The 20,133-nt window shown below is 41.2% G+C and overlaps 2 protein-coding genes across 2 annotated transcripts; both read right to left on the bottom strand.

Annotated features, from left to right (window-relative positions):
* Positions 1–919: 919 nt before the first annotated feature.
* Positions 920–1,258, bottom strand: BEX3 (brain expressed X-linked 3; the record flags this gene model as incomplete). Its single annotated transcript, XM_080718352.1, has 1 exon — positions 920–1,258. The coding sequence occupies one exon, from the start codon at positions 1,256–1,258 to the stop codon at positions 920–922; it is 339 nt and encodes a 112-aa protein (XP_080574478.1).
* Positions 1,259–19,433: 18,175 nt separating this feature from the next.
* On the bottom strand, positions 19,434–19,742 carry TCEAL9 (transcription elongation factor A like 9; the record flags this gene model as incomplete). Its single annotated transcript, XM_080719646.1, has 1 exon — positions 19,434–19,742. The coding sequence occupies one exon, from the start codon at positions 19,740–19,742 to the stop codon at positions 19,434–19,436; it is 309 nt and encodes a 102-aa protein (XP_080575772.1).
* Positions 19,743–20,133: the final 391 nt, after the last annotated feature.

The following is a 20,133-nucleotide window of genomic DNA, read 5'->3' as shown; positions in this document are numbered from 1 at the left end:
GGAGATTTGGTTCACTAGTAACTCCAGTGCTGTTAGCAGGGTTTAGCTACCTTGAGGACTATCTGTTGTGTCACTAATAGGAACTGGAACAGAATTCAGCAGAGGGAAACCATGTCCAATTGACATTGTAATCAGAGGAGCAGGATTGCAAATAACAGAGGCACAACATGGAAGAACCCACCAATGTTTGCCCTCTGGATTTGTGAGCATGGGTGGAAACTTTCCAGTTCTCTCCAAGTACCTGATGGGGGACTAGGTCCTGTTAAATGTTGAGGAACTGAACAGGAGCCCACTCTAAACAATTCCATACACCTGTTCCACTCAGCAGACCTTAGAGACATTGTCTCCTATTTCACAGAAGAGAAAATGGACTCTTTAAAAGACCGTATCTGCAATATAGAGCTTACATTTAACTTTAAGCCAATAATTATCATGTGCCTGCACTGTACTCATAAACCTACTGAAAAATTATTTTTGCTTCTCAAACTCCATATAATCATAAAATGACCATCTATCATTTTACCACATACCACACAAAAGTGTGCCCCAATTATCACTCTGGTGTATTTCAGGGTTTTTTGGTTATATGTATATATGTCATATATGTTATGCTTATATATATATATATATATATATATAACACATACACACACTTTTGCTGAGACAGTAATAAACGTTTAGATTGCTTTTTAAATGCTTTATTAACATTTTTCATGCAAATGGGAAAATTCTACTGCTGACAGAAACTTGGACTGGGTGCAGAGGTAACCATTTAAAAGCTGGCAACACAAGACCCACCTGACACATGGAAATAACATAAGGTTCACAGCAAATGAATCAATAAAGGCATATCAGGAAAATGCAAGGAAAAGGTAAACAGTGGGAATCACAGTATTTATCTCGTGGAAAATGACAGAAGTCAAGGCATAAGGCAGAATTCATCATGATGGTCATGGTGATTAGAGAGCTCCCCCATAAGAATGCGCAGACAATTCCTCAACTGCAGCTCCCTAAGCTTTCTCCTGATTTCTCTCATCTCCTCCATAAACATTTCCATGTCATCTCCATCTCCACCCATCCCATCATTAATCTGCCTATTGGGAATGGCCCAACGAAAATTAGGGGCAAGTCGGCGGGCCTGTGCCCGAAGGTTATTTCCTGCAGGCTGGCGGCCTTCTCCCCCTCCCAAAGGGCGGTTTTCCTCTGCATTCTGCATGGGCTGCTCCATTTCTTCGTTTTCCTGGTGGATATTTGCCATGATGAGATTTTTTTCTGGTTGTTTTTCTTTGAACACAAGTAAGACAAGGACAAGGACTGAATGCTTGGTGCACTGACCTGCGGGATTCAGATTCCTGATAACGAAGGTTTTTTAAAAAATAATTTCATTTTTTCCCTCCTTAGAAGCTCCATGCGCCCTCTAGGGGCCTCCCATTCGAGCCCCTCCCTCCAGCTCTCTCCTCTTTCCTCCCTCCCCCAAAGCCCACCATTTTTTCCTTTCCCAGGATTCTTTCCCTCAGCTCAGCAGGCACCAAAATGGAGGACGAGGATGAGGTGGAAAGGGGGATGGGGAGAACTGAGGGAGGTAGGGTTGTGGGGGTTTCAACCTGCGCTCTCCCCGGCTCCCCCCGAGCCCTGCCCCGCGCACCCACCGACCTGGGCCTATCCTTGTCGCCTCCGGTTCCTCGGGATTCTGGCCGCCGCGACACTCGGCCTCGCAGACCTGCAGACAAGCCGGGTGGGAGGGGGGGTCGGGGGGCTGCGGAGGCCGAGGGCGAGGGCTCGGCGTCGCCGCTGCCCTGGGCCCCTTCCCCACCGCGCCCCAAGTCTCCGCTCCCCCCGCCCCGCCCCCGCAGCGTTCGTGGTTTTCCTGCAGCGATCCCAGGGTGATCTCCCTGCGCTCTTCTGGCTCTGGTGCCCCTCCCTCTGGACCCCAAACGTCTCAGCACCCCCATGTCCGGGAGCTGCTATTTTTGTGCGCAATAATGCTGGTGCGTGGAGAAAGCTGCGGGGCCGGCCGGCTGCTCTGCTACCCTGCGCCCGCCCGCCGGGGTTCGGCAAGCTGCTGCCCGCCTGGCCGCTGCGGCGCCCGGGCCCGGGGCCCTTACCTGCTCCGCTTCCCCCGGGCCCGATGCCAGCCCGCCGTGCGCAGGGCAGCGGGGAGCTGGTGGCCAGACGCGAGTGACGGCTGCACCGAAGGCTGCGTCGCTCTGCAGATCCGGGTCACGTGAGGGCCGTGCGTCACCGCGGAGCGCGCGCCTCCCCAACCCCCCCCCCTCGTCTCGAGCGCTGTGTGTAGTAGAAGCCCCCCTCCCCCCCGCGCGCCCCCTGCTACTGCTCTCTCACTTACCGTTTCCCGCCTGTCTGTGAGCCTGCCCGGGTGTGCACCGCTTGTCATTCTCCTTGGTGCTCTCCAATCTGAGGGCCCACAAGTGGCATCACTGTCTTGTGGGTCTTGTGGTTGGAGTTGGCCCTTTTATGGTTACTAGGGAGGGTCTGTGTCATCCTCCACCACTGCCCCCTCCCATCCCAGGTCTAGGCTTTAGCCATTTTTGCCTTCTCTCTTATTCTCCACCTCATGCTTTTTCCTAACCCCCTCCCAGGTGGAGTGGTTTGTATATATTTCTCATTATTTCATTCTCAAGAAAACCAACATCCTCCAAAATTAGCAATTTTGAATTTTCTTTTTTTTTTTTTTTTTTTTTTTTTTTGCGAGTCTGGGGATGGAACCCAGGGGTATTCGACCTCCGAGTTACACCCCCTGCCCTATTTTTAATTCTTTTATCTTTTGTTTTTGTTTTTGAAGATTCAAAGAAGTTTATTAGAAAGATAGAAATACAGAAAATAGAAATACAGAAAATAGTTACAGCCCCATGCCAAAATGGCATGAGGGGGAAGGGTGGCCCAGGCCAACTCACCACTGCCCTTTATTCTTATATCTTGAAACAAGGTCTCACTGAGTTACAGAGAGCCTCACTAAGTAGCTGAGGCTGGCCACGAATTTCGATCCTCTGGTCTCAGCCTCCCGAATGCTGAGATTACAAGCGTGCGCCACCACGCCCGGCTTTGCATTTTCATTTTTGAATGCAGTGCTTCATCCTGCAGAAACAAAAGCTTCCTTGTTTATGTTGACCTGTACCACACAGAAAATATTTTCTCTGGGCTCCGCATGAGAACATCACTTTTGAAACATACTGTATTAGCCTGTTTCCAAAATTTATTTTTAAAAAGAAAGGATTCTTCCTGAATATTATGCTTTTGTTTTTTTTGTTTTTGTTGTTGTTTTGTTTGCAGGTCTGGGGATGGAACCCAGGGGCATTCGGCCTCTGAGCTACACCCCCTGCCCTATTTTTTATTCCTTATTCTGAAAGAGGGTCTCATTAAGTTGTGGAGGGCCTCACTAAGTAGCTGAGGCTGTCCACGAACCGTGATCCTCTGGTCTCAGCCTCCCAAATGCTGGGATTACAAGCGTGAACCACCACGCCCGGCTCCAGTATGGTTTATTAATTCAGGAGTTGCAATGAATAAGGTCAGAGATAACATATATGAGTGAAGATGGAAGAGAGAGAATGTGGTTGAAGTAGGGAGTACATTCCCTATCAAAATGAGGTGGCCTCATCGGTTGTGGTGGTACATGCTTATAATCCAAATACTTGGGAAGTTGAGACAGGAGGATCACAGGTTCGAGGTCAGCGTCAGCAACTTAATGAGGCCCTCAGCAACTTAGAAAAATCAGAAGTAAAAAAGAGCCAGAGTGTAGTTCAGAGATAAAATACCCTGGATTTACTCCCTAGCACAAAAAAAGAAAAAAAGATGAGATGGCCTCTGCTCACCTCTTGTTAATTTTAGTCATAAGGCAATTCAAGCCCATGGTTGTTGAATATGGCTTTTTATCCTTCAAGAGGTATCAGAAGCACAAATGTTTATATGAAGTTCATTCCCCAAAAGCGAGCTGCTAATTTGGAACATTGAATTCATTTTTTCACATTTTCTCCTACTTTCCGAACTCTATTTGGTTGACTCGATTTCACATTGGCTTCATGGCTGTTGTATGTCTGTGATTTTCACTTGCAGCACAACAGGTGACTCTTTCGATCATCTCTTCATGGATAAAGAAACACCCTAAAATTCCTTGGTGTGTAAACTGTAAATGATACTTATAGATTCTGTGAATCTGGGATTCAGAAAGCACACAGTAAGGATTGCTCTTTTATACTCCACAGTGTCTGAAACCTAGAGAGTATGACTCAGTAATACTGAGTCATAATACTGAGTTTAATAAGTTGAAAACTTCAAGATGACACAAGCAGCCGTGTATTATAACAGCTGAAATTGAAATGACAAAGGGACGGGTATGTATGGGACTATCAACCACAGAATCCACATGTAGCATCCAACATGGTTATCTCAGGGTTTCAAAAGCAAATATTCTCTGTAAATATGATGGAAGCTACATGTCCTTTTATGACCAGGCCTTGGAAGTCATATCACATAACCAGTCCTACTGTACTCCACTCATTGGAGCTATCATAAAATCTCTTCAAAGATTTAATTAGAGGGAATATAGATTCCTCATTTACTGGAAGAAGTGCCAAATAATCTGCAGCCATGCATCTTACCATCCATTTCTTGTCCTTTAGCTAAATAGAGAAATCGATTCATCAGTGACACTTGTATGGTTACAATTGTTAGGTAAAAATAATTGACTCATCTAAATTTAAAATTTCCACAGTCTTGTTCTCCTCATTCCTACCTTAAGGATTTCTAAGAAAATATTTTTACTAGAAAAAAGTTTAACATATTCATTCACCTATGGAATGATTGAGTTCTAATATGCAAAGTCATTAGAAAGAGTTAGAAATAGGAGAATAAGATAAATTATGAGGCCAAAATAATGGATTAGTAGGCATATAGAACAGTTGATTTTATAGTCATGTTTTCTGTGCCTTTACCTAATTTTGGATTTATAGGGTAGGAACTTTATGATGTAAAGTCCTAAACCTTCACAATTGGGACAAATTGTATCAAAATTGGGACTTTAGAAATATTTTAGTCTAAGAACCTTATTTTATTTTATATATTAATTTTTTTCGAAGATTTAAAGAAGTTTATTAAAAAGATAGAAATACAAGCCGGGTGTGGTGGCGCATGCTTGTAATCCCAGCACTTGGGAGGCTGACACAGGAGGATTGCATGGGTTCGAAGCCAGCCTCAGCTAGTTAGTGAGGCTCTTGGCAACTCAGTGAGACCCTGTTTCCAAATTTAAAAAAATATAAAATAGGTCTGGGAGTATAGCCTGGAGGTAGAAAGTCCCTGGGTTCCACCCCCAGTACCACCAAAAAAAAAAAAAAAAATAGAAATACAGAAAATAGAAATACAGAAAAAGAAGTTTATTAAAAAAGATAGAAATACAGAAAGTAGAAATACAGAAAAAGAAGTTTATTAAAAAGATAGAAATACAGAAAATAGAAATACAGAAAATAGTTATAGCCCCATGCCAAAATGGCATGAGGGGGGAGGGTAGACCAGGCCAACTCACCACTCCCCTAAGAACCTTATTTTATAAATTGAGAAACTAAGACCTAGACAAATTAAGAAGCATGCTCAGGTCACCAAACAAGATTCTTAGAAGTATAGCCATCTTAATAAAGGCTATTGACTTCTAGGAAAGAAATCTTTTATCCCCACTTGTTTTTTTTAAATACTTATTTTTAATTGATAAGTAACATTTATGTAAATTTATTTAGTATAATATTTTGAAATATACAATTGTGGAATTAGTAAATCAAGTTATTTAATATAAGCATAAATTATGACAACAAAAGTAAAATGTGAGCCAGGTGTGGTGGCACATGCTTGTAATTCTAGTACTTGGGAAGCTGAGACAGGAGGATCACAGGTTCATGGCCAGCCTCAGCTACTTAGTGAGGCCCTCTGCAACTTAATTAGACCTGTTTCAAAAATAAAGAATAAAAGATAAGACTGGAGGTTTATCTTTGAGATAAAAAGCCTCTGGGTTCAATCCCCAGTACCGCAAAAAAAAAAAAAGTGTCATAGAAGAGAGTAAAAAGAGTTATTTTATGTGTTCAGTTAAATTATTATCATCTTAAATAGCTGTTATAACTATGTTTTATGTAAACCCCATGGTAACCACAAAATAAAAATTTGTAATGGATAGAAGTATTAAAGTACTTGAGCAGCCCCAGTTAATAACTGTTATGGTTTAGATATAAGTTATCCCTCAGAAAAGTTTAATATATTTTATTCTCTCAACAACCCTATTAGGCAGGTGCTACTATTACTACCCACTTTACAAATAAATGAGTTGCAGGACAGTGAGGTTGAGCAACAGGAAGTAGCAGAATAGGAATTCACACTACTATAGTCCAGTTCCTAAATTTATGCTCTTAATCTATTACTCGGTTTCATTTACTAAGTGCCAAGTCTATATTTCATTCATTCTTTTATTCAATACTTATTGGTATTGTTTGAGCACCTTTTTGGCTAGGCATTGCCTGTCCATATCCACCTTTTAATCTCAAAACCATGTTTAGAAATTCTGAGTTACAGGTTATAGTTCTTTCTACTTAATTGGAATATAAGAAATACACATTTTCATCAGTAGTTATTGAGTGTCTACTATGTGCCACGCAAGATCCTGGAGATAAAAGAGAATGTGGCAGAAGTATCCTTCATATTTTCATGGAGCTCATGATTTTATGGGAGGAACCCAGAAGTTGTATATGGTAAACCTTCAAGACGAACTTGGAACATAGAGTAAGAGTACCTAATCCAGGTGCTAATGAAGTCCTCTGGGGAGAAGTCATGTCTAGGAGATTGATGAGATTGATTTGAGGCATAAAAGCAGGAAGAGCTCTCTGGTCCTGCTCTTTAGCAAAACTGGTAAAATTTATATAAAACAAAATAAAATAACCAATAATTTAAAGTCTCTATAAATTATCTTAAGTGTACATATTGAAAAGAAACAACTATTCAGGAAAATTCATAGAAACCCCATAAGAAAGATGAGCATCTGTGGCATCTGACCTAGCCTTTTCCCCTCCTCTTCCCTCCCACATCAGCCTTACTCTTTTTTTGCAGGTCTGGGGATGGAACCCAGGGGCATTCGACTTACGAGCTACACCCTCTGCCCTATTTTTTATTCTTTATTTTGAAACCGGGTCTCACTGAGTTGCAGAGGGCCTCACTTAGTAGCTGAGGCTGTCCGCGAACCGCAATCTTCCAGGTCTCAGCCTCCCGAGTGCTGGGATTACAAGCATGTGCCATCACGCCCTGCTCAACCTTACTCTTAAGTAGCAGACAAGAACAGGGGTTTACTCTCCTTGCAGTGTCTTGTCAGGGGCTTTGTTTCCAGAAAAAATAGCATGTCACCAGCATTTGCCATTCTGACTCCAAACCTGTGGCTGAGGCTAAATTTTGGCCAAATGTAGTTGAGAGGTGGGGATTCTCTTCTTCCATCCAGCCTCCATTGATGAAATGGAGGTTGTCCCTTGAGTGTGGAACCACTGAGAATGCTGGGGCTCTAATTATCCCTACTCTGGCTTTGAAGGCATAGCTCAACAATATGAGAACTGTAGGATTAAAGTTATATGAAGAAGTCCCACATGTTTTAAAAATTCTGCAGACTGCTTGTCCCTGGCTGAGTAGAACATTGTGATCCTGGGGAGATGGAATGCTGTAGGCCCAGAACTAAATGTGTTATCTCAGTTCCTTTGATGTCTATTTACTTTTGGCCTCTGTACCTGACCAAACATCCTTGTGACTATTAGGTAAAATTCTTGGAATGTATCACTAAGCTTAGCAGACCTCTAGCCTCCATCAAGTCCAAAGCTGAGAATGCTATATCTGAAACCTATAAAAAAGATTTCCCTACTTTGCCGTGGCCCACCCACCTGATGCCCTCACCAATGTATTTGGTAAATGTACTGATTTGTGATCTTCTTTGTTCTGTGGTTATGAAAGTTTATGTAACTTTTTCCACGGTATAATATGTTGTTTATGGTAACTTGAATACACGTTCACTCACATTTGGCTTAGAACAAATTTTCTTATTTCCTACAAAGCTGGGTTGGTGTTTTAGGTTGAAAAAAGTAAGCTGAGAGGACCTTAGACTGCTGTTTCCCCTCCACCAAGAGGTCAACTCTTAAAATTGTTTATTGGTGCATTGTACTCATGCATCTTAGTGGGGTACAAGATGGTGGAGGCATACATGCACACATCACTTATTTAGCCCTTCCCCAATTCCCACCCCATCCCCCCTCCCCCTTCCCCCTGTTTGGCTTACTGATTGACTTTTTTTTTTTTTTTTTGCGGGTCTGGGGATGGAACCCAGGGCCATTCAACCTCCAAGCTATACCCCCTGTTCTATTTTTTTATTCTTTATTTGGAAACAGGGTTTCACTGAGTTGCAGAGGGCCTCACTAAGTAGCTGAGGCTGTCTGCAACTGCAATCCTCCCGTCTCAGCCTCCCAAATGCTGGGATTACAAGCGTGTGCCACCACACCTGGCTTCTGATTGATTTTGATATGTTTGTGAATGTACATCATGTACGTTAGGATATTTCCCTCTTCCCCCTCTGATCCACCTCGGTTAAGTCACCTTATTTGCTCATCTGTGATGGTTTATTCTTCCTTGTCTAGAGTTCCCCTTCTGACCCTCTTTCTCCCTAGCATCCACATATTAGGGAGAACATCTGATTTCTTACTTTTTGTGACAGACTAATCTCACTTAGCATAATGTTCTCCAGTTCCATCCATTTCCCTGAAAATGATGTAATTTTGTTCTTCTTTATGGCTGAGTAAAATTCCATAGTGTACATATCCCATAGTTTTGTAATCCATTCATTTGTTGGTGGACATCTTGGCTGGTTCCATGGTTTGGCAATTGTGAATTGTGTGGCTGTGAACAAGAGGTCAACTCTTAAAGAAGGAATGTAGCTGAGGCTGGCTTCAAACCTGCTCGATCCTCCTGTCTCAGCCTTCCAAGCGCAGGGATTACAAGTGTGCACCACCATGCCCGGCTTGTAAAGAAGGAATGTTATTCGGAAGATTGCCACTGTCCCTACCTCCAGAGCCAAAGCCCCAGCTCAGGGATTTTTCCTGGTAAGATAAGCAAGTCAAAAAGCATATGCCTTCTAGGCCGGGCGTGACAGAGACAGGAGGATCACGCAGGTTCAAAGCCAGCAGCACTGGCTTAAGAGACCCTGTTTCCAAATAAAAAGCATAAAAATAGGTCTGGGAGTGTAGCCCGGAGGTAGAAGGGTTTCCAGGAACCCCAGTACCACAAAAAAAAGTACATGCCTTCTAATATTTCCCAAGAGAGCTACTTCATTTGCATGCAACAGAGTATGGAGAGTTTCAGACCAGTGGTGCTCCAAAAACAGTGGATGCTGCAGTGGGGGCAACCGGAAAACGATGAACAGATTTGGTGAAAGGCTGAAGTTTACTGTTGTCTTAACTAGATTTTAAAAAAGACCCAAAAAAGGAGAGGTCTGGTGAGAGCCCTCCTGGGGTCAGAACAAATATTAAACATTTACTTTGGAACAGAGCTTTCACAGGAGCAAAATTTGATTGAATTAATCTTCAAAGCAATTGATGGCCACAGGCATTACTGAAAATACTAAAACAGTCTAGCAATTAGAGAACCCTAAGAGCTGAGAAGAGTTAGAGAAAGACTAAGGCCCTATTAAACCATCATCATTCAAATAATATTGTCATTAAGAGTTACTGTGAGCATAACAAACAATTTGATTCTCTGATGAGTAACATAAGAGGCATAAGGCTTCAGGTTGAGGAAATAGACTTCACTAAAACCTTCCATTCAGCCGGGCGTGATGTCGCACGCTTGTAATCCCTACGCTTGGGAGGCGGAGACAGGAGGATCGCACAGGTTTGAAGCCAGCTGCGCTGGCTTAAGAGACCCTGTTTCAAAATAAAAAATAAAAAATAGGTGTCTGGGAGTGTAGCCCAGAGATAGAAGGGTTTCCAGGAACCCCAGTACCACAAAAAAAAAACCCAAGAAACAAAAACAAAAACAAAACAAAACCCATTCGGCCGGGCATGGTGGCGCATGCTTGTAATCCCAACATTTGGGAGGCTGAGACAAGGGGATCTCAGTTCGCAGATAGCCTCAGCTACTTAGTGTGGCCCTTTGCAACTTAGTGAGACCCTTTTTCAAAATAAAATAGAATAAAAAATAGAGCTGGGGGTGTAGCTTGGAGGTAGAATGCCCCTGGGTTCCATGCCCAGTACCACAAAAAAATAAAAAAGCAAACAAAAACAAAAACCCAAAAGAAATTGTTACACTGGACAAAAAATCAAGATCTAATCACATTTTTCCTACAGCAGGCACACATTAGTTTCAAAGATACAAATAGATTGAAAGTAAGAGGGTAAAATTATATTATGCAATAACAATCATGAGAAAGGTGGAGTGCTATTTGATATAAAATAGACCATAAAAATAGACTGTACAACAAAAAATTATTAGAGATAAAGAGAAACTCTTAAATAATAAACATAATTTTGAGCAATTTTAGATTCATAAGAATTCAAGTAGTAATTATAGAAAACTCTCATCTGTCCCCTGATCCTACACACATACAGCCTCCTCAACCGTCAACCTTTGAAATCAGAGTGGTACATTTGTTACAGTTGATGAATCTACACTGACACATCATTATCGCTAAAGTCCATGGTTCACATTCATGTTTACTCTTGGTGTTGACAATTCTATGTGTTTTGAAGTGTTTAAGAACATGTACTCACCATTATAGTATCATGCAGATAATTTCCATTGTTCTTAAAACCCTCTGTGCTCTACCTTTAACTCCACCTTGTCCCCAACCCTTGGAAGCCACCAATATTTTTACTATCTCATAGTTTACCTTTTCCAGATTATCACATATAGAATTATATAATATGTTGTCTTTTAATATTGGTTATTTTACTTAGTAACATGCACTTAAGATTCCTCCACAGCTGGGCATGGTGGTGAACGCTTATAATCCTTGTGCTTGGGAGGCTGAGACAGGAGGATCGCACAAGTTCAAAGCCAGCCTCAGGTACTTAGTGAGGCTCTCCGCAACTTAGTGAGACCCTGTTTCTAAATAAAATGTAAAATAGGTCTGGGAGGATAGCCTGGAGGTAGAAAGCCCCTGGATTCCACCCTGAGTACCACCAAAAAAAAAAAAAAAAGATTCCTCCACATCTTTTATTATTTATTCATTTATTTTTCAGTGCTGAGGATTGAACCCAGTTACTTGTGCATGCTAGGCAAGTGCTCTTGCCTATATCCCCAGCCTCCTTTATGCTTTTTCATGGATTAATGGTTCATTTCTATTTAGTGCTAAATAATATTCCATTGTATAGATATACCTCAGTCTATCCAATTACTTATTGAAAGACATCTTTGTTGCTGCCACAGTCTTTGTAATTATTAATAAAACTGCTAGAAAAATCTATGTGTAGGTTTTTGTGTAGACATAAGTTTCCAGTTTATTTGGATAATTACTAAAAAGCGACAGAAATTACCTGTGACAGTGATGAGATGCAGGACAGCAGAGAAAAAGATATCTATAAATCATATGGCAATATTATGTTTAACTTTATAAGAAACTGCCGAAATATCTTCCAAGGTTGCTGTACCACTTTGTATTCCCACTAGCAATGAATGGGAGATTCTATAGTTCCATACCCTTGCTAGTATATATATCCGAAATGTGGACTAAGCAGACAATAGAATAATATTTGAAAACAGAAAGGAATGAGGTATTGATATATGCTCTAACATGGATGAACTTTGAATATATTATGCTAAATGAAAGAAGACAGTCATGAGATAGCATATTTTATATTACAGGCTAGGGAAAACTATAGAGACAGAAGGTAGATTAGTGTTCCTTTAGGGCCAGGGGACAGAGCATAGAGTTTCATATTAAGGTTATAGTGCTTTTTTTCTTGATAAAAATGTACTAAAATGATTATGATGGCTGGGCATGGTGGTGCACGCTTGTAATCCCCGCGCTTGGGAGGCTGAGACAGGAGGATCGCATGGGTTTGAAGCCAGCTTCAGCTACTTAGTGAGGCTCTCAGCAACCTAGTGAGACCCTGTTTCCAAATAAAATATAAAAAAGGTCTGGGAGTATAGCCCGGAGGTAGAAAGCCTCTGGGTTCCGCCTCCAGTACCACCAAAAATAAATAAATAAATAAAATAAAAAATAAAATGATTATGATGATGGTTGCATATATCTGTGAATGTACTGAAGATCATGGAATTGTATACTTTAAGAAAGTGAATTGTTTGGTATGTGGATTATATCTCAAAAAAGGTGTTATAAAAAAAGAAGTAGCATCTGTTCTGGGATGGATAAGTAGTAGTTCTCCAGGTTAAGTATATAAGGGGTTGGTTGAAGAAATTTTTTTACTGAATCATACCTGTTTTGCCTGCTATACAGTATGCCAATCACTGAACCAATGAGTTTCGTGAAAGAGAGTTTATTTGCAAGGCGGCCAAGCATGGAGGTGGGAGACCCCAGTCTCAAATCTGCCTTCCCAAGGATAGAGTTTAGGGACCTTTATGGCAACCTATCATCATGACCCACAATCAGAGTGTTATCTGTAGCAAAACAAGTAGGAGACTTACAGCACTCCAGAATTCGTGATTTTAAAGCCAGTAACGAAGGAAGAGCATGGGGGCTCAGAGTCAGAGAAGGAAAGTGTACAAAGGGTTAGTTATTGTGAGATTAGGCCAGCTCTGTTTGTTGACTGGTAAAATTTGAAGTTAGGATTCTGTTCTCCTGTGGAGTCTTGCAGACAGAGGGTCTTATTCTTGTTACATTCTTAGGAATGGCTCTCAGGTCCTTGATAAATGCTTCAGAGCTGCAGAAAAAATACATATTTACAAGTCTAAACCATTCTTTTCTTACATATCTATAATCTCAGTACTTGGGAGGCTGAGACAGGAGAATCACAGGTTGGAGGCGAGCCTAAGCAATTCAGCAAGGGCCTCAGCAATTTAGTGAGACTCTGTTCCAAAATTTAAAAAAAATCTAAAAACTGTTGTGGGTGTAGGTCAGAGGTAGAGCACCCCTGGATTTATTCCCTCAGGTCTACATACATGAACACACACATACACACATACACATGCACATCCCCAGTAGAAGATAGTTGTGGCTTATCTAGCAAGGGCTAGTTCATTTCCAGGCAGGGAGAACTATGGTGCCTTGCTTAACTTTGGAAGGCAGCCAAGGGGGGCTTTAAGAGAGCCCTGAGAACAATCACTCACCACAGGCCCCAAAGAGTTCCATCTGCTATGTTACAAAGGATACGTCCTGATCACATGCCCAGCTACATTATAAATAGGATAATATAACCCCTTCCTGCCTTAAAGGCCCCAAACAGTGACATACACTACAGGCTCAGCAAAATGTGCTACAAAGAGGGTACCTCAGCTGGGCATGGTGTGCATGCTTGTAATCCCTGCGCTTGGGAGGCTGAGACAGGAGGATCGCGTAGGTTCGGAGCCAGCCTCCAGTACTTAGTGAGGCTCTCAGCAACTTAGTGAGACCCTGTTTCCAAATAAAATATAAAATAGGTCTGGGAATATAGCCCAGAGGTAGAAAGCCTCTGGATTCCACCCCAGTACCACCAAAAAACAGCAAACAAACAAACAAAAACAAAGAGGGTACCTCAGCTGGGTGTGGTGGCATACACCTATAATCCTAGTATTGGGGAGGCTGAAACTGGAGGATTGCAGGTTTCAGGTCTGTCTCAGCAACTTAGTAATACTCTATTTCAAAGTAAAAAAAAAATTAAAAGCAGGGCATACTGGCCCATTCCTGTAATCCCAGTACTTGGGAGGATCGCAGGTTTGAGAACAGCTTCAGTAAGTAGTGAGATTCTCATCAGCCTAGTGAGACCCTGTTTCCAAATAAATAAAATTCCGTCTGGATTCAGTCCCTAGCAACACACATCATCATCATCATCATCATCATCATCATCATCATCATCATCAAAACATAAAAGTAGGGCTGAAGTGGTGATCCCAGGGTAGAATGCCCTGGTACTAAAATATTTTTAAAACGCAAGAGTTCTTCCCTCTGCTTCAACATGGTCTTCTGGGAGAAGTCTTACAACTCTTCCCTAGAGCAGTCCTGGGGCTCTTTCCAAGGTAAGCAACTCTCATCCCCATTCCTCATGCTTTGGAGGACAGTCTGGCAATCACATCTAGGGCTTGATACCCGAGTACTAATGCAAATGCTTTCTTATTAATGAAATATGTATATGCCTTTACTATTCATTTTGGAAATTCTTTTCCAACCCGCATCCACATCATGACAAGAAATATGAGAACCAAGGCCAGAAGTTGAAAGGGTATGTAGTGCCAGGGTGTGGTGGCACAAGCTTGTCATCCCAGCACTTGAGAGGCTGTGATGGGAGGATAGTGCATGTTCGAAGCCAGCCTTAACTACTTAATGAGACTCTCAGCAACTTTGTGAGACCCTGTCTCCAAATAAAAACATAAAATAGATCTAGGGGTGTAGCCTGGAGGTAGAAGGCCCCTGGGTTCCATCCCCAGTATCACACACACAAAAAAGAAAAGGCATGTAGCTTTGAGGAACTGATAGAATTTCTTTAGCACAGCACTGTTGAACTGTCCATACTAGTAACTAAATACCAGCTATTTCAGGGCAATGGTTAAGAGAGTGCTTTGACTGTAGGCAGATGTTCTATTTAATAGCTACATGGACTTGTCTAAGCCTCATTTTCTGTTTCTAAAATAATAGGTTAATAATATAACATCTGGAAAAGGAATCAGAATTCATGGAAGGGAAGGACTCTGTGTAAATCTAAGAACTAATTTGACAGTTTTAATCAAGGATAGTAAGAAAACTCATTAGGGAAAAATTTAGTTATTTTCTTAAACAACAAGGAGGCAGGAGGCCTGGTGAGATACCAAACTACTACTTAAAGCAAAATTATTTCTCCTTTTGGCAAACTAAGGGGCTTAAATCGTAGTATTTGTGGATGTGTGTGTATATGATACCATACCTCATGTTCTTCATTTTTCTTTTAACAGTGCATGATGAACATATAAATTAAAAAACTCCCTCATTCCTTTATTTATTTTTGTGAGACTAAGGATAAAACCCAGGGACTTGTGCATGTTAGACATCTGCTGACCACTTAGCTACATCTTCAGCCTACCTCATTCTTGTAAGTGCTACTTTACCACACTACTTGAAAATAGTAAGGAGGATGGGGACAAAATGTTTGAATTGATATTTTTTTCCCGGTATTGCGTATGGAGCCCTGGAGCATTCTACCTCTGGGCTATGCCCCCAGCCCTATTTTTATTTTATTTAATTTTTAAATTTTGAAGCAGGGTCTCACTGAGCTGCAAATGGCCTAAGTAGCTGAGGCTGTCAGTGAACCGTGATCCTCCTGTCTCAGCCTCCCAAATGCTGGGATTACACACCTGCGCAACCACACCCGGCTTGAATAGATATTTATCAAAGTAAATATATACAAATGGGTGCCAGGCAAGGTGGCACATGCTTATAATCCCAATACTTGGGAGGCCAAGATAGGAGGGTCACAGGTTTGAAATTATCTCCAGCAGCTTAGCAAGGCCCTCAGCAAATCAGCAAGACCCTGTTTCAACATGAAAAAATAAAAAGGGTTGGGGTGTAGCTTGTAGGTAGAACACTCCTGGATTTAATTTCTACTCCCCCTAAAAGATAAAAATGGCCAATAAGTACATGAAATCATGTCCCATACCCAATTAAGTTATCCATCAAGGGATAACATGTTTTTCTGAAGGTATTGCAAAATGCTAGTGTCAAAATATCAAATAACTGCTTTAGGGTGATTTTATGTTAGTGGGATTCCCCTCTTCTGACCTTTACCCCACTTTGGACTCTTCCTGCAGAGAGAACACAATGACTTTTCTCTTAGCCTTTGCTTTTTATAGAGGTTATGATGATTATGTGTGTATGAGATCTGGGGCTGACTTTCAAACACACACTCTCTTCAGTTTCCTGGTGAAAAAACTTGCATGAATCATTAATGTCCCGATGAATCCAATGGCATTGCACTTCTGCCTCTTTTATTTTGTGATATCATGGTAGCTGTGTCTTCATGTAACTTTTGAGTTCCTCAAAAATCAAAAATTGAATATTTTCAGACTTGCCATTGACATTAGGATTTATTATACAGAGAAAACTGTTATTGGAAGAGGCAATCTGCCAAAGGCTCTGAGTGTCCCTGCATGTTCTTACTGAGTATGCCAAGAATGCAAGGCCCTGACCACTCTTTACCCAAGCAGATCATTTTTCAGTTGTTTGCAGCAAGTAACCTTGAAGGGTGGGATAATATCTTTCCCTGGACACAAAGCAGGCAAATTTCTGCTTACTATGAAAATGCAAATTCCCCAAACTCAGGGTTTCTATCCTGCAATGCAAAGCATGGCATGTTCAAGCATTCATCATGGGCCCTATGTTGGCTCATAGGACGTGGGAACCAAAGGGAGACAATATAAACTAGCAAGAAGCTCTGGCTACTGCTTTTATTGTAATAATGTCCTTAGTCTCTGACCCAGGAGTTGAGTGTCTTCTGCCAGCGTCCATTAAACAGTAGCAGGCTAACTTATGTTAGCTTCTAAGTAGGTTAAAACCTCAGATTCTGCATAGTTCTTGGCAGGTGTTTGCAGATATTATTCCTACAACAATTATACTAGGGAAATGTTTCCTAGCAGAAAGATTTTTTTTTGCCATATCTGTGTACCACCCATGCTATTAATATTGAGTTCTATTTAATGTTCAAACTGACTCAAACTACATTTTTAAAAGAAAATGTTATAACTCCACCCTAAATTATCATTTGCTTTAAACTGAAATTGCTTATTAATATGCATTCAAATAAATACATGGACCTTACTATTTAAAATATCTGTGCACTATCTGTAATCATATCCCCCTACTATCAGGCCCTTCTTCAAATTATCTGATTACATCCAGAGCAGTCATATCTGAGTCAATGACTACCACAACTAGTGTTTCTAGTTAGTGACTTTATTCTATATACTTTTATTGGTGCATTGTAATCACACATCATACTGAGGATCAGAGTGATAAGAACATACATGCACACAGCACTTATTATGTTTCCCTCCAGATCCCTGATCCCTTCCTGTATATGTTTTTTTTTTAAATCTTTTTGTGTGTGTGTGGTACTGGGGGTGGAATCCAGGGGCTCTCCTACTTCCAGGCTATACTCCCAGACCTATTTTATACTTTATTTGGAAACAAGGTCTCACTACATTGCTGAAAGCCTCACTAAGTAGCTGAGGCTGGCTTTGAACTTGTGCAGTCCTCCTGTCTCAGCCTCCCAAGCTCTAGTATAAAAGTGTGCTCCACCACACCTGGCGCTATACATGTTATTAAGATTGCTGTTGGTAACTTTGTGTATGTACTTTGTATATGCATTATTTGAACTGTTTCCTTCATCAAGCCTTCCTACCTCCCTCCTTTAATCTAATATTTTGCTGGAATCTCTTCTCATTATTCCAAAGTATCTTTTGTTTCTCAATTTCTCTATAGAGATATTTATTTCCAAATGTGAGAAAAAACATACAGCCCTTCACTTTCAGAGACTGGTTTGCATAGTATTCTTGTTCTTAATACAAAGTTCCCTTCAAGGCTCCCTGAGAAGGAAAAACAGGGAAAGAAAGTCTAGAGCTTTCACCTGCAAAGGAAACAGTCATCTTCTTTCAGATATGTTTGTCCAGGACGGCCTAGTCATTGTGTTGGAGGCAGAGAAACCTTGAAGTATGGTCTGGAAACATGAGGACCTCCAAAAAACCATCAGAGAGGAAAGTAACACACAACTGGCACATATTACCTGACACTTTCATCTATTTACAGTCAGGGATTGGGCTTATTATTATATTTGACTTTGATCTCCCTTTATTTTTCTCTTGGTACTGGGTATTGAACCCAGTATCATTCTACCTCTAGCCATTTTTATTTTGAAAGAGGCCCTTTGTAAGTTGGTGAGGCTGGCCTTGAACCTCCAATATCTGTGGTATTTGGATTACAGGCCTGTAGCATAGCACCCTTCTCAAATGATCTTTCTTTGAAATGTACATACCCCTAGACTTGTTGAACTGGTGAGAAGGGCCTTTCACCAGTCTTCCAGGCAAGATCACTCACCCTAAGGATATAGGAATCAGGAAGGTAAAATGGCATCTTGATTCAGGGCAACAATTCGAACTAAAGGATACCTCTGCTTTTCAGACTTGGGTTTGGCCCAACTTCCAGCCTTATAAGGGGAAGAGGTTAAAATTCCAGTTGCCATAATGTCCCAAGTGGCATTACATATTATCTATCTAAATTAAATAGATGGACAGTCTTCCCCTTTCTATAGAAGCAGTCTGAGGATTCAGCCCACTAGGTATTTCAAAGGCATATTTTGGGATTCACTACTTGAGAATTCTAGCACATTGTAGGGATAGGAGCAGAAAATATGTAGGATCTGGAAGGAGCTGTAATTCCCAGGTTACCCATCCACAAGGGCAGGTGGATGGGAGACTGGGTAGGCATAGGAGAAAACATAAAGGTGGCATCCACCTAATAGTTGCCTCCATTGGTTTTTAACCACAGGTAAGAACTACTTTCTCCATCCTGCCAAATAGCTGAAACAAATCTTTAGGGGAGTTTGGATCCTGCAGGAACAGATGGAGGAGGCAAAGCTCTGTCAAACAGTTCTGTCATTACCTCATTTGGCCCCCACAAGTTTCCCGTGAGATTATGTCTGTTTTAAAGATAAGAGGTGTAAAATTTAACTTTCGATCTAAGTGGTCTGTTGGTACTTTGAAGTTCACATTTGCTTCTAATATTTGCTAACAAATATTAAGTACCCTGGTACTTTTAGAAATAAACTGATAAATGTTGGTTGCCTCTTTTTTAGTTATAAACTTTTATTGATTGTAGCAACAATAATGGGTGTTCATTTTAGAAATATGGAAAATACAAATAAGCAGAAGAAAAATTCATAATCCCACTATGAGACTGTACTTTTTGTCTTTCATCCTTCACAAGTTTTTATGTGCATACATGTAATATACAAATGTTCTTACTTTTCAAAAATATGATATTCACATATTACTAAGTAACTTTTGTTTCATTTTATATGAAACCCTTTTTTTTTTACAAATGAGTAAAGCTATTTAAAGGCAGAGACTTGTACATAGGTTCAAAATACAATAAACCACGAGATCTAGATAACAAGAGATACATGTAAAATCAGCAAAAACAACAGTTTAAAAGTAGAAAGATATAGATATATAGGAAAATGCTAATAAAAGTAAAACCAGATGGTAAGGTTAATGTCAGATAAAATAGAAATCAAGGCCAACTACATTAAATAGGGGTAAGGATGGTTTCGATTAACCCTCCAACGCATCACTATAAGTTTGTTTCTCACTCTCCTTATCTCGTCAATTTCATCCACTTCCCTAAACATGTCTTCACTGCTCAAGTGCCTATTGTGTATATCTTCCTTAAACTCCTGAAGGGATTGAATCAGCCTTTCTCTGAAAGTTTCCTCGGTTTTTTCCTCCTCTGCTTCTTCCTTCTCCTCTGGCTTTTCCTCGGGCTTTGCCTCTTCTTCGAGCTTTGGTTCATTCTCATTTTCTGGTGCTCCAATTTTTTGAGAGGGTTTCATCTTGTGCTTCTTTTTCTTTTCTCCGAGTTATTTCTCTTTGAATGTACCCTTAAAAAGCAAGGAGGAAACAGCAAGTCACAGGCTTGGTGAAGGCACAGGTGCTCAGCACTGTAAACGCATTTGCTTTTTTTTTTTTTTTTTTAATTCGGAGCTGACATCATCAGATAGCTTTCACCTGAGAAGCTCAGGCAGCAATCTGGGCTTCCCGGACACCTCCCCCTCTCACCTCCACTTTCCACCGCCTTCCTTCTCTCTGGTCCCTCCCTCCGCCAAGGCCCTCCTTCCCTCCTTCCCGCCGCCCCGCCTCCCCGCCCTCCCCAGTCCTTTCTTCCTCCCCACACCCTCCCAGAACGGAGTAGGTCGGCTGGGATGGGGGGCGATGGGAAGGGAG

The sequence above is a fragment of the Muscardinus avellanarius genome, assembly GCF_963383645.1.
Source record: "Muscardinus avellanarius genome assembly, chromosome: X".
In the NCBI taxonomy this organism is placed as follows: Eukaryota; Metazoa; Chordata; class Mammalia; order Rodentia; family Gliridae; genus Muscardinus; species Muscardinus avellanarius.
Note: the sequence above shows the minus strand (reverse complement) of the source record. Positions and strands in the feature narration are given on the sequence as shown.